General features: G+C 37.4%; 1 protein-coding gene across 1 annotated transcript; it reads left to right on the top strand.

Moving 5' to 3' along the window:
• The first annotated feature begins 6,544 nt into the window (after positions 1-6,544).
• Positions 6,545-9,313, top strand: LOC111876402 (SUPPRESSOR OF GAMMA RESPONSE 1). The gene is made up of 6 exons (XM_023872920.2): positions 6,545-6,707; positions 7,508-7,640; positions 7,718-7,904; positions 7,992-8,473; positions 8,573-8,845; positions 8,956-9,313. Exons 1-6 carry the CDS (start codon positions 6,700-6,702, stop codon positions 9,007-9,009), a joined length of 1,137 nt encoding a protein of 378 aa, XP_023728688.1. The 5' UTR covers positions 6,545-6,699; the 3' UTR covers positions 9,010-9,313.
• The last annotated feature ends 6,274 nt before the right edge of the window (positions 9,314-15,587 follow it).

Raw genomic sequence — 15,587 nt, forward strand, 5'->3', positions numbered from 1 at the left:
GAGAGATTTCACATTCTTGGAGAGATTTCTCATACAAAGAGAGATTTGGGAGAGATTTCACATTCTTAGAGAGATTTGGGAGAGATTTGACATACGTGGGGAGATTTGGGAGAGATTCTCGATAAAGAGAGATAGAGTGAAAACGATTAAGAGAGGTTTTATTTGTGACCTTTTTGAGTGTTCGGCTTCGCAAAGCAAGGTCCGTAAACCCCGTTAAGCCTTGTTTAAGGATCTTACACACTCCCGATGAGTATGCAACATTGTTTTATCGGTTTGGCTCGCCACGTACCACAGTTTTAGGTTAAGGAGATCTAGATGTACGCACTTTTCGATTTATGATCTCCAATTAGAATAGCGAGTTGTTTAGTAATTACATAACGTAAGCCCTAGTACACAAGGGTTAGTTGAGTTGACCGGTTTGACTTGTTGACTTTATTTGACTTTGAATTGACAAGAATTTGACGGTTGTCACAATATAGTCGAGACTTAGCCCATCCGCTACGCCGTGGGGACCTTGACCACGCAGTGGACACTGGGCTTCCAAACAACTTAATGGATTAAGTTGATTTCCTTGATCTTAAGAGCTCTCTAGCCCAAATATGGTCTATTCTAAGGTCCAAGTGGATAAAGTTTCTATGCTTACCCCTTTAGACTCTCTAAGGGATATAAATCCCCATATATAAACCTAAAAGGGGGAGAACAAAGCTTGGATTGACCCATTAAGCACTTTCTCTTTAAGACAACTAGATCCCCATTTCCAGAACACTTCTAGCATGAAATAACAACCTAAAAATTCTTACTTTCTAGACATGCATGTCTAATGCATGTCTTGGACTCTATTAGGTCAAAATGAGGGTTTTTGGCCAAATATTCCATGAATGATGGTAAAACTCAATGCTATTCCATATCCAAATCATCTAAGGTTCAAAATGACCTGGAGATTCACAAATTTGCAAACTTTATGAGATTTCATCACCCAATAATCAAGGACATGAGATTAAGGCATAGAAACCTAGATCAATGCACTTTAAACGAAAAAAAATCTTGGAACATAGGGACTTACAAGAGTCTAGAAGATGCACAAGAAGATGGTGAGAAGAGTTACTTGCTGAATCCGGGCCTATATGTAACCTCCTGTTTTCTTAAATCCCAAAAATCAATATAAAAGGCTTAGAAAGCAAAAATGGAGGTTATGGTTTGCTTGGAGGCAGAGAGAGTGTGATGGAGGCTGAGGGTGAGCAACCCTAGCCCTCACATTCCCTTAAATATGACGTAAACCCCCAAAATTAGGTTTACTCATTAAACAGCTGCTACGCCATGGCCATAAGCTACCACGTTGTGGCGGCCGTTTAAAACCCGTGATACAACGACCATTGCCACGTCACGAAATTCCTTCACCACGACGTGGCACTTCCCAAAATTAAAAAATATAATAAATTATAATACCTCTAAGAATCTGAATGTTACAAATACCTAATGCTCCGTGTTATATATACACTAAATTAGGATAGTTTTGCCTAAACAAAGTTGGTATTGGATAATGATTATAAGCATGGTAGTCTTGCCTAGTGACAAGATAAGACTTATAAAGGATGTTTAATTCAAATTAAGTTAAAAGAGTGCCTAGCTATATCATGTACTATAAAGATATTACATAGGCAGGAAATTAGTATTGATTTCAAGGATGGGAATCTTGTTATACACCTAAAATGGATGCTTAGTTCAATTAAGTTTGGTGGGTAATATCATATTAAGGGTATGTGTGCAACGTCCCGAATTTCAAAGGCAAATTTTTTATTTTTACTTATTAGGAATATAAGTCTTACAAAACATTACAATTTATTATTATATAAAACAATATCTTAGCAGAAGTCTATAAAACTTATTGATGCTTCGATGCTGATACAGCTATGCGTGAGCCTTTCCAAGGTCCGATGAACAACCTGTAAAATAGTTATCAACAACTGTAAGCTGAGGCTTAGTGAATTCCCTCAAAATATTCCATACCACAATACATTTACAATGCATACACATAATGGCCTTCAACATATAGTTGGTCCACCCTATCTTTGCCTACAACATATAGCCAGACCGCACCTTGGCCTTTAGCATAAAGCTAGTCCGCCCGAGTCTATTGGCCTTCAGCTCGAGGCTGGTCCGCCCTCAACACCATATATAATAACATACACATATAACAACAATCCACATAATATGCAACTAACTATCCTAGCCTAACTGCCTAAGTACATACTACATGGTAGCTATATCCTAACATATAGATGATACATACTAGAGTATATAATATAATGAGAAGAACTTACCTTGACAAATTCTCAAAGGATTAACAGTCAACCATGCAGTTTGGCTAACGACCAACAGTTTAACGAGGATTAACATATATTGCTATAATTTATTAGTTTGATGGGAATATGTAATGTAGGTTTGACCTAATACTAATCCCAACGAATACCGATAATTCTATCAGATAAGGATCGACTGGGCCGAACAATTGGGAGGTAAGATAGTTTCGGCATATAGCTTTTCTAAAATCCAACAACCAAGCCAACGTAACCATTCTAGATACCTCTCCCGTAAGTAGACCAATCAATATTATAACTGAATTACTGATAAATTTGTATGTGTGTGTGTGTGTGTATATATATATATATATATATATATATATATATATATATATATATATATATATTCATAATAACGACAATAAACATAAATATAGTTATACTTAGGATAGAAAGTGTAGCTTACCTAAAGAGTGTTTTAGTCAAAATTGCAAAAGTGGTCCCTGTGGTATACATTTTTTCCGGGTTTTAGTCCAAACATCGGCTTTTTTGGTTTCGTTGTCATTTTGAGCTAGTTTGTTTGTGGTTTTGGTCCCTCGTAAAACTAAAAAGACTAAGATGCCCTTATAATATACCTTTTATATTTTTTCTATGTAATTTAATGTTTTATTAATAATAAACATGACCCCCTCTCTCTCTCTCTCTCTCTCTCTCTCTCTCCCCCTCCCTCCTTCATGCAACCTTAAAACCTACTAAGACATCCAATAAATATATTTATGGAATAATGGGAACACACACACATATACACACCTGCAAATCGACGATGAAAACATAAAGACACAATCCATAATCGAGTTGCAAGTGTATGTGTGTGTGTGTTCTTCTCTTTTATCCATGTGGAAGATCTTGAAATTGATAATTAACAACCCTTACAGGGTTGCAACGGTGGTTAATGGAGCTATAGGGTGGCAATGGTGTTGCACGTCTGGGGCAACAAAGAAACAAGTAAGAGGGTGGTATTCCGGGGTGAGTTTGATGATGATGATGATAATAACAGAGGTTCAACAACCATCGGTGATGGGAAAGAACCAACCACCAATGTTTGCCTCCATGGAGGAGCACTCATTGTTCTCAGATTACTTTTATTACTACATCTACATGCTTGCAGATTCTTATGAGTTCACGAAGGATTTTGGCGAGGCTGTTGCCATTGATTCCAGTGAGTCCGAGGATTACGAAAACACTCTAGTATTTGGGCCTCATCGAGCTTTTTTTGTGTAAGGTAATCGATTCTTTAATTTAGTAATTGCTCAGGTCAACCACCAAATCATCTTGTATATAGCAAATGGATGCTCTTCCCACTATATCTACCGATAGCAGAGAAAAACTCCTCAGGATGACTCCGATTTACAGGATGAATCGATCGATGAATAAGGATATCTTCAGAAGGGGAATGAAACCAGAGGGGAAGAAGATGAGGGAGAGGTGAGTAGTTAGGTTTGTCGAGATCGAGATCGAGAGAGAGAGAGAGAGAGAGAGAGAGAGAGAGTGAGAGTGAGAGAGAGAAAGAAGAGTCCCATATTTATTTATTAATAAAACATTTAATTAAATAGAAAAAATATAAAAAATAGTACCTGGAGGGCATTTCAGTCTTTTCAATTTTCGAAGAACGAAAACCACAAACAAATTAACTCAAAAAGATCACCAATCTAAAAAAATCGAGGTTTGAACCAAAATTCGGAAAAAATGCATACCAAAGGGATTATTTTTTTTTTTTTTTACTTTTGTATTTTTATTATTCCAAGACAATCATCTGTACTCAAAATTTTTTAATGTATTGAGAGTTTCGACAATAAAATATATTATGACTTTTAAAGTGTAGTTTTATTTTCGGTTATGAAAAATAAGGGATGTTACAATCTTTAGTGTGTTGTGTTTGATTTTTGGTATGTGTGTATAATTTTTTAGTGTGTATTTTTGTAAAGTGCACGTATGATTTGAGTTGCATCTGAATATAAAAGGGTTAGGAAGAATACTATAGATATAAAAATGAGGTAGGGTTAACAATAATGGTGCCTTTTTTTATATAATTTTATGCATTTTGGATGAGAAAAATGGATGGATCATCCTATTTTATTTCTAGGTAATATATAATAATGATTCCAAGATTTGTATGAACCAAATGTATAAAAAATTTCTTGTTTTGAATTTGTGGTGTAGGTTAAATTTAAAGATTATAGAAGTGGAGGTACCAATACTGTCATATTGGTTAAGTTAAGGGAGCTATGTATTGTGGCAATGTCCAAGGCTTCCATGTACATTTCTTGGGGAAGAAGTAGACTTTCTCGGTCCCACAAAAATTAAAACACATTTCCTATTTTCTCCCATCAAAATTTTGGGCTTTGTGTTCGACAAAAATTAGGTTCGGATTTAGGTTTGGTAAAAGGTCCGTTACTTGTCCAATGTTTGATAGCTATAATTTAATATTAATGTTTAATATAAATTATGGACTTTTGATTATGTTGAAAAAATGAAAGTAAAAAGATTATCTAAAATTGTCACACAACTTTCCCGATTCGTCTAACATTTTTTTTATATAAAGTCCATTAAAATATAAAAGTTTTACTTATATTTTAATAAGTTGCCTAACAATTCAGTGGTTGAGCAGATAATCGATTGAGAAGATAAAATTTTCTAATTGATAACTTTATGTTTAAAAAAAAATTAAGATCTTAATTAGATACATAAATAAAAGGAATGTTAAAAGTAAGGGTAAATGGCATAAAAAACACTATTTTTACACAGAAATTCGATTTTGACACCGTGTTATTTTTTATGTCAATTTTGACACCGTGTTTTCCAATTTGTTACAATTCTGACCACTTGACCGGTTAACCAGGTTACATGCTGACGTGACATGATGACGTGTCAGTTTTAATGACGTGACATACTGACATGATATGCTGACGTGTCAAAATTGATTTTTTTTCCACAAAAAACACTAAGGTTTCACTTTTTTTCGATTTTAACACTAAGTTTAATTTTTTATTTCAATTTTGACACTATGTTTTTTTTGTTCCAATCGAACATCATTTATCAATTTTTGTTCAATTTTGTCTATTTTCCATTTGAAACCGTATAAATATATTTTTTTATTACATTTTAAACCGTATAAACATATTTTTTTCGTTTAAAAACCACATTTTTATTTAAATACAAAGTGTTTTTTTCTTACATTCAAAGCATTAGTTATATCATGAGAATCAAACTAACCATAAGCTTCTTCTAATAAGATGTAAAAATTTGATGGGTTGCAAATTTGATATCCAAATTTTGATAAACTACACGCCTATAAACCTTCAAACATATTTTAAAGTTGCATATTAATATAAAATATAATTTTTATATAGCTAATACATATTTATACATAAAAATATGGTTTGAGTGTAAAAAAAAATGTATTTATACAAAACTATGGTTTTTAAATGAAAAAAAAAACATATTTATACGGTTTAAATGTATTAAAAAAATATTTATACGGTTTCAAATAGAAAATTGTCAACATTGAACAAAATTGGAAAAAATGATATTCGATTTGGAACAAAAAAACATAGTGTCAAAGTTGAAAGAAAAAATTAAACGTAGTGTCAAAATCGAAAAAAAATGAAAACTTAGTGTTTTTTGTGAGAAAAAAATTCAATTTTGACACGTCAGCATATCATGTCAGCATGCTACGTCATCAAAACTGACACGTCATCATGCCACGTCAGCATGCAACCTGGTTAACCGGTCAAGTGGTCAGAATTATAACAAATTGGAAAACACAGTGTCAAAATTGACACAAAAAAAAACACAGTGTCAAAATCGAATTTCTGTGTAAAAAGAGTGTTTTTTGTGTCATTTACCCTAAAAATAAACAAGGTTACTAGTTTTTTTATTATTAAACATTCATATAATTAGTATACTGTGAGATATTGAGTCCAAATTTTGATTATTATTAAGTGTTAGTATTAATATTTATATTAATAAAAAGATTAAAATATAAGAAAAATTATTTACATATATTGTATGAAAAGAAAAATAAAATAAAACTGTAGATAATATATACTTGCCATTGTAAAAAACAGAGAGGTGCACCCGAGTCTGAGGCTCGGAAGACAGACCTCAGTAACGGATCCACTCTGCAATTTCCCGCTCGTATGTGTCTTTATCCACTCTCACGCGCATAACACAAACAAACGCACACTCTCTCTCCTCCACTACTTAACTTGGTTCAGTAGAGAAAGAAGGGGGAAATTGCGGTATATTTTCCACCTACATCAAGACTCCGGCGTCTTCATCTCTCAATCCTAGCTCCATTTGATGTTGAACAATCTTGTCTCGATTTTACCTTCCAAGAATGGCGAAGTAAGTAATTTTTTTTTGTCATTGATGATAGAAACCTTCCGATTTCCCGTTTTGGGGGGCTTTTTTATGGCCCTAAAAGACGGACTTCCGATCGTAGCTAGGATGTTTTTTCTAGGGTTTAGTCGACCGAATCTTACTCGTTTGAACCCAGCTTTGTTCTCTCAGTTTGTATCTATCTGTGTGTGATTATCTATCTTGAATACTTACCCAAGTCTCAAGCACACTGTTATCTTCTTATTTGAGTTTGCTCGTATCCAGCGTATGGAAAATAGATGTAGAATGTGTGTGTGTGTGTGTGTGTATGTTTGACTTTGGGTATCAGCTGCATCCCTACATCTATTTTTATGCGAGCATTGAGTTACTCTATTTCTAGAAAAAAAAAGGAGTACATTATGAAATCATTCGGCTCTTAAGATAAGATGCATTTATGTAACTTAAGCTTTATGCGTGAAGTGGTTTCCTTTCATGGTATGAAACAATGAGGAAACTAGGCACAAGCAATCTGTAAATAAAGGGTTTTGAACTTTTGATGCATATTTATAGATTATGATCTCTTAACTGCTCAGGAAAATGATTTCTAGGTATGGTATTTTTATGCATTCTTAATCTAATTAGCGGATACCAAGCATAAGTGAAAATGTAATATCACAGGCCCTTGTTTTATTGATAGTCTTTCATCATTACCCATTTTGCACAATCTTTAGAGAAAAGACGATCACTGGTTATTGTACTATTATTCCTTTTCAACAAAAGTTAGGTTTCTTTCCCACTAATGTAATCTACCCTTTTGAATGCTGTAGAAGTTGGCTTGTTGATGGTAGAAGTATTGCAAGGAAAGTAAAAACTTCAAGTCTTCCTTTAGTCCATCAAATCAAAGACTGTGGAGCAAACAGGGAATGCCCACAATGCCATTACAAGATTGATAACAGCAATGTAAGAATGACTCCTTCCAAATTCTCATATTATAAAAACAACTGAAAACTTCACCTCATATGCATTTCAATTTGCAGGTGTCAGTTGAGTGGCCTGGGTTTCCTCTTGGTGTTAAATTTGAACCCACTGATGTTGAGCTTCTAGAACATCTTGCAGCCAAATGTGGTGTAGGAAACAAAAAGCCACACCAATTCATTGATGAATTCATCCCCACAATTGATGTGGATGAAGGAATATGCTGCAAACACCCAGAAAATCTTCCTGGTTTGTGACTAATCTTTTATCATTGACATTTGAGAAGACAAGATCATTGTTTGACTTTGACTTTGACTTTGACTTGTATTTTGATAGGTGCTACAAAAGATGGAAACTCTGTTCATTTCTTTTATAGGAACACAAATGCATATACAACAGGTCAAAGAAAACGTCGCAAGATTAGCAAAGAATCTGGTTTAACAAATGATGTTCGTTGGCATAAAACTGGCAAGACAAAAGGTGTTATACAAAATGGGGCTCAAATCGGATGCAAGAAGATTATGGTTCTTTATGGGACAGCTGGCGGGGGTTCAAAGCCTTATAAATTGAATTGGGTCATGCATCAATATCATTTAGGAACCATTGAAGATGAAAAAGAAGGACAATATGTTGTTTCCAAGATATTTTATCAGCCACAAAAACAGGAAAACCATGAAGAGTCAGATGTTTGGATGAGTTTAACAAGTCCAAGAACTCCTAATACTGGTGCCCCTGATCCACCTAGGGCTGGAAAGTCTGTTGCTTGTGATGATGTCACCACTGGTTATGTTCTTGAATCACCACCACAACCACCACAGGTTGATTAGTGTGTCCTTGTTTCTGGTGATTAATGTTTTTTTTTTTTTTTTTAATTTTTGGTGATAATGCTGACTGTTTTTTATTTGATTTTGGATTAGGAATCAGAGTTGTGTGATGAGCAGAAATACCTTCCTTCATGTTCTAATGCTGAAGGTAAGGAGAATTTGGAGTTGTCCATTTGGGAAGATGATTCACAAGCGGTTGATTTAGATGATTTAGATGATTTTGGTGACTCGCTGTTTTGTAAAGAGAATCTTGACATTCATGCCCTTCAATCTTGTTCTAATGTTGATACAAATGTGGGTGCAAGTTCTGGGGTTGGTGATCTTGAGAATCTTGACCTGGGTACTCCGCCAGATTTCAACCTTGCTGTAAGAGTCAACTATTTTTTCTAAATTTTAAGAAAAAAAACTGATTTTTGAATTATTTTTTAGAGGAAAATCACATGTTAAGTAACTCCATTGTTGAAATGTATGTGCAGGGTTTACAGTTTTCATCACAAGACAGCATTTTTGACTGGTTAGAGCGGTTATAGGGGATGGAAATGATGTGGGTTATTGAGGAATCTCAGATTGAAAGTGATATTTATGTTACTATTTTGGTTGTTTTGTAAAAATCCTGAAAAAAAATCAAGTTATGATGCTGTGGAGCTCTTTTTTTGAATTAGCTTTGTTTGTCATTTGATGCTGGTAAACAAAGAATGATGATAAGTATTGCGAGACTTCTGTTTTGCCATTTGTTGTCGGTGGCTTCTAAGCTCATAATATGTATTTGTATTGTAGAGAAAGTATGTTTTTGTAACTTGCAACACTTTTGGTTTAATGGCGTTTTTTATATAACGTTTTGTTTTAGCCATTTAGGATTTAAAATTGTGTTCATGGCTTATCATTTTGGGGGTTTTTTCTTTGACTTAGGCTACCCGGTATGGGCACCATTAGTGATAGTGAATACCATTCAAAGTTCTAGTGGTTGTCTTGTGGAGTGAGGGGTTTTCACAACTTTCGTTGAAGGCTTCTCTCTATCTTTCTCCTTTTTCATCGCTCTTTTTCTCTTTCTCTTTTGTTCCTTAGGACACAATTTCCACAACCTTGTGAAATGGTTGTGGAGTTAGATGATTATGTGGCTTGCTTTTTCATCTGTGAGGATATCGGGTAGCCTTAATGGATAGCCTTAATAAGGTTATTGAGTTAGTGTCATGTTACAACCTGACAATGCACTGTGAACACAAGGTCACACATAAAGAACCTGACAATGTCATTCCGACATATGAGCTTCTAACACTTCAAAACAATAGCCGGGCACTAATGGCTAGAAACATCATTTCCGCAATCAAACAAATTTAGTTCACACCCTCCATGAGCATGGATAAATAACTGATGGCTAGAAACATCATTTCCACAATCACACAAATTGAGTGCACACTCCCGATGAGCATGGATAAATAACCTAGCAAGAATTTGTCACCTTATATGAACCTCCATTAATTCATGCTAAAGATTCTCAATCAACCTCACGAAGAACACTACAACAAATCGATTGAAAATGAGTCGATTATTAAAATGCTTAAGTCCCATATATAGTTGACATACACAACCCCAAAAGGTATTACTCCTACCTTAACAACTGTAATCCATCTCGAAGTTGTTTTCTTTGCAGTCTTTTTCTCATTCCTGCTTTAGAAGAAAACCTGAACGAAACCCATACGAAAACATGCATTCCCTACTCTAAGACTGATCATCACTGCCAATTTTGACAATAGATACCCGATCCATACTGAAAGCTAACCATGCTTCCTAAACCCGATACACAACTTGAGCGACCCATCCGCCTTCCTTTACAAAATACCTGATGCTCCCAAAAGGAACTACTTGCTACAACGAGTTCCTTGCCTAACAGCTCCCCGCCGCAAAGACAACTCAAGCTTTCTTGAAGACATAAACTTGATATCTACCCAAGTAGCACCCGCGATCTGAAAATCCTTGGATTCTTCCCGACACATGAAGGAAAAATTTGACTGACACTAAAGAAACAAAACAAGAAAGCTTCGCAACCTCGAACACTCCAGCAATAGCATGCTACCTTTCCTGCAACAATAGGACTAAACCAATAATCCCACATACTCGAGTCGTAGATTCTTCTGATGTGAAATGCAGAAATCAAAAGTTGAACTGTTCCAAGAACATCTAATCAAAATACTCGGTTCTACCCCACTTAGGGTTCAAACTACTAGCGAGTTTCATCTACAAATCAGTCAATATCAAACTACTAGCGATTGTCATCCACAAATCAATAAGAGCCTCGAAACTGACCAACTAATATAAATCAACATTGATTTCAAGAGTGCACAAAACAAAAAGGATAAACATTCTGACAATATCATAGCTAACCCCAAGGAAACTCTCAATCTTAGATGGAGACCTTAAAACTCTCACTGCACCGCTACCTCGATCTTGATCGGGCCAACCAAGATACCATTTTGGTTAACGAGGTATCCAAGAACTGAACTTTGCGCATCCGAATAATTTGCATACAATCTCTATTTCCTTACATCTTCAAGGACCTCTTGCTGATGCTCTAGCTATAACTCGTAACAGACCCGACAAACACTAATTCTATAGCTAACAACCGATGGTTAAACCACACGACTTTCCTATGAGTTCTCATTAAGAAACTCCTTACATGAACCAACAAAATACCAAAGACATCATTCACATAATTGAAACATACCGACGATAACGACGATTGTTGGTACCTAAATTACCCCTCCTACTTACTTGGGACAATCAACTTGAACATGACCTATCTGATTTCAAAGAAAACAGACCCTTATTCCCTCAATTTCCAGTCCTGATTGAAATGACTCTCATGCTCACACCTAAATTACCTCGATGCAACCGCAAATATTTGGATCGTCCAATCAAATATGCATCTGCTTTCTCGTACCCTGTGGTTTCCAACCCAAATTCTAAATTCATATGTTCGATCCTCATCGGAGACACCCGCTTACCTTCAAAACTTGGTCGAAGACTCGACTTGCGACATGGTATTCACTCTTACCACTAAACCAACAAAACAGTAATATCACTAACACCCATTACATAAGACGAAAAACCCTTCACAACAAGTCGAACCCTACCTCCTAACATAGAAAATGGTGCATAAAACATCTTCCCTTTAATCTATCTAATGACTATTGAAAGTCCGATCTCTCTTCTCCTCAAACACGTGAGCCAAAGATATAAAATCGTCACAACCAACGATAACTCAAGTCATCAGCTGACTAGCGTTGACAATGTAACATCCCAAAAATCATAGGATAAAAATTTCATTTTTAATCTAATTAAAACACTCAACTATCCTTTATTTATACATTTAGAAGTATTTCAAAACAAAACAATTATCAGAGTACATTCCCAAAATCACGAGTTTGCGGAAAACACGGGTGTATGCGTTGCGATTAAGTCGGGCCCTTCCATTTCGAACCAGAAATACCTGAAACCATAAACCACAAACTGTAAGCACAAAACTTAGTGAGTTCCCCAAATACCACATACCATACATAACATATGAACCATACATAACACATACAATAGGAGGTGCTATGTACCAACATAGTCTTGCCATTATGCCACGAGTCGTATCATGGTCTTTCTTTGTCAAGCCGGGGACCAAAACCCTGGGTCTTATAGAAAAGTGCTAGGACAAAGACAACTAGCATATTCTACGACTACTTATCTACTTAACTGCCAAAGTCCAAACTCTGGTCTCGCATACAGATCTGCCAGCAGCCGCCTCCTGGTCTTTCATACACATGCCAAGGGCCACCCCCTGGTCTTCATACAATACATAAACCAAATGGACCGGAATTGGTGCCTTCGAACCATACTACAGTGAAGAGACTCACCTCGACACCTGAACCCACAAATAAATCTCTAACTGCAGATCCGTTAGAATCCCCATGCTATCAAACAAATAACACCCAATTAACAATTAGGTTCCAGTCCAAATCCAACAATCCATATATATGGTAAAAATACCATTTTACCCCTCACCTAGTTTGGTCCAAGACTAAGGCCCAAACTCCCAATCAAAAGGCCCATAAACCAAATAATCATCTAAAGCCCACTTATGGCCCAATTTTCCAAATTGGGCCCAAACCCTTACATGGGTCTTACACTAAATCCCATTAACTTTTCCCTAATCTAAAACACTTATTCTCAGATGGCCCAAAAATGCCCCAAGCAACCAAGCCCAAAAGATAACCCAAACACAAAATGACACCATAAGGCCCAAATATCCAAATTGGGCCTAAATTCATCATGGGCCTAACCGGAGAAGGCCCAATATCCAAAAAGGCTCAAAATAACAAATGTTCAACCTTAGTCAAACTTCTGGTTAACGATCTATGTACAACAAGTCAACAAAACAAGAAAAGTCCAACATGTCAAGTACGCCCTTTGTACTCAACTGGTAGGCCCCGCGTACTCAGCTGGTACGCCCAGCATACACCCTTTGGGGCCAGTACGCATAGCGTACCAGATGGGTATGCCCAACGTACACCCTTGAATCCCATTCTTCTCCATTAAGCACTTAACCACTTAAGTCCTTGCTCCAAACTTTCAGATCTAATTCCTATGGATGACTTATTACGTAAAGTTGGCAACTTTACTTGCATGCACGACTTAATGGGGCTCTAGAGCTCAAAAGAGGTTAATGAAGGGTCTTAATACATGCATGAGTCCAAATAAACCATAAAGATCACATTTTTATGCTTTTAGGACACCTAAAACGTCCAGATCTACAAGATTAAGCCTCTGAAATGACCTTAGCTCACAAGGGTCACCAAAAGAGGCTAAAATGACCATAAACAACCGAAAGGAAGATCCAACCAAAAGAGATGACAAAATCAAAGCTTTTTACCTTTAGTTGGTTACAAAATATGAGAAACCCCTGGATCTACAAGCTCCCCTCCAAGTGATGATTTTTCAACAAACTCCAAACTCTTCAAAGTGCACAAAATACTCCAAGATTCTTCACAATGGCTTAAAAGCTCCAAGATAAAGGCTAAGGGTCGAAACTAGGGTTTATGAGGCTTAGAGGCTGATAAAAGACAAGGTTCATGAAGGAAATGAGGTTTAAATAGGGCCAAGAACCAAAAATTAGGGTTTCATGGCTGAAAGGAGTACGCCCCGCATACCCCTTAGTACGCTCGATGTACTTATCGACCAGCCGCGACCAACTTACTCGGTACGCCCCGCATACACATCTAGTACGCCCCGCGTGCTAGATGACCTTCCAAAACTCTAAAACTTCATTTGGCCTTAACTCCTTCGTCCTACGTCCGTTTCCAACAAACTTTACATCCACGGAAAGGTGACGAGAAGCCCTACTGTAACAACCCGAGTTCAGAGGTGCAAGTTTAGGGTTCTTGGTGTAAATAAGGATGGTCGACTCGGAGAGTCGATGGATAGAATCGGCGAGTCGAGTTGCGGTTCTGGTCAAGTGTTAAGTGACCAACTCGCGCGAGTCGGCGGCTGGACTCGGCGAGTTGGTGCTGAAAGGAGAAAACCCTAATACGGGGTTTGTGCCCTATATAAAGCACATTATAGCCACCTTTAGCCTCTTTGCTACCCATTTGAGATCCAAAAACCCTCATCTCGTGTGTGACCCCATTGTTGAGAAGATTGAAGCCTTGAAGAAGGAATTGGTGAAGAGAAAGTTGGAGGAAGTTGAGGATAGCATCAAGAGAGCTTGTGGATCTGAAGTCTACATCAGTTTAGACTCATCTCTAAGGTAAGAGGATTTTACCTTAAGCTATTTCCTTGTTATTTCATCCATGGTGTATGATTTGGGGTTCTTTAGCATGGTTGGGATCTATTTCGGGTATAGAGACTAGATCTGAGGTTGCAACTTCAGATCTAGGTTGGTTTGGAGCCATGTGATCAAAAAGTGATAGCTTTGGGGCATGATTGAGAGTGTCCTTGCCTTAAACCTTCATTTTTTAGCTTGTTGGAGCTTGTTGAGCCTTGCATGCACGTAAAGTTGGAAACTTTACGTGTGAATCTGGCCCTAGGAGTCCAGATCTATGTATTGGAAGCATTGGGATGGCCTGACATCGTCTGGATGAAGATGTCACGTCTGGACTCGACGAGTCATATGGGTGCACTCGACGAGTTGTATGAATATGTGCACGGACTCGACAAGTTGGAAGAACAACTCGGCGAGTCTGTTGAAGATTGCCTGGGACTCGGCGAGTCTATGCTTGGACCCATCGAGTCTGGTCGGGGAACCCTAGCCTTTTTTGGTTGAGCCGAGAATCAGTGAGTCGAGGGACGACTCAGTGAGTTGAGCAGGATGGGAATCGATGATCGTTGGACTCGACGAGTCTTGGGGTGACTCAGCGAGTTGAGTCGTGTTCTAAGAGTTTTCAGAGCATAGGGACTCGACGAGTCAGCAGGTTGACTCGGTGAGTAGAGTCAGTCAAGAAGTTTGACTTTGACTGAGGACTTTGACTTTGACCAAGAGTTGACTAGTTGACTTCCAGGGGTATTTTGGTAATTATTGGTATTTATTGAGTTTAGACTTTTGGTATTGACCAGTGGCGGACTTCGTGTCGGAGGTTGGAGCAGCGTGATCTTATCTTTTCAGTCGGCAGTTGCAGGTGAGTTATCCTCACTATATCAACAGGGTCTAAGGCACCAAAGTCGGCCCTTTATCGGATGGAAATCCAGGTAGTTGTTATGTTATTGCTTTGCTATATGTTTGCATCCTGGTAGTTAGGATGGTATATGTTAGAGACCTGGTTAAGGTCGGAATCCTGGAATATAGGATGATGTTATGTTAGTGACCGGTTAGGTCGGTATCCTGGTTAGAGTATGCTATGTATGTGATCTGCTAGATCGGTTGATTGGTGATTAATTGTTATATGATTGTATGTTTATGTGCACATGGTTGGTTGGCTGGGGTTGGGTTGAGGTGGGTCCTGCTTTGTGCTGTAGGCCAACATACCCAGGGCGGACCGAATATTCCGAAGGCCTAACGAGCGGTCCGGATAGGCTGTAAGCCCGACGAGGGCGGACCAGACGTGCCGAGGTTCGGAGAGTGGACCAGGCC

The sequence above is a fragment of the Lactuca sativa genome, chromosome 2 (genome assembly GCF_002870075.4).
Source record: "Lactuca sativa cultivar Salinas chromosome 2, Lsat_Salinas_v11, whole genome shotgun sequence".
Taxonomy (NCBI): domain Eukaryota; kingdom Viridiplantae; phylum Streptophyta; class Magnoliopsida; order Asterales; family Asteraceae; genus Lactuca; species Lactuca sativa.

Coding starts and splice junctions, on each gene's coding strand:
- LOC111876402 (XM_023872920.2), top strand. Junction 7,641..7,717: donor ACAAGATTGATAACAGCAAT/GTAAGAATGACT, acceptor TTCAATTTGCAG/GTGTCAGTTGAGTGGCCTGG. Junction 8,474..8,572: donor CACCACCACAACCACCACAG/GTTGATTAGTGT, acceptor ATTTTGGATTAG/GAATCAGAGTTGTGTGATGA.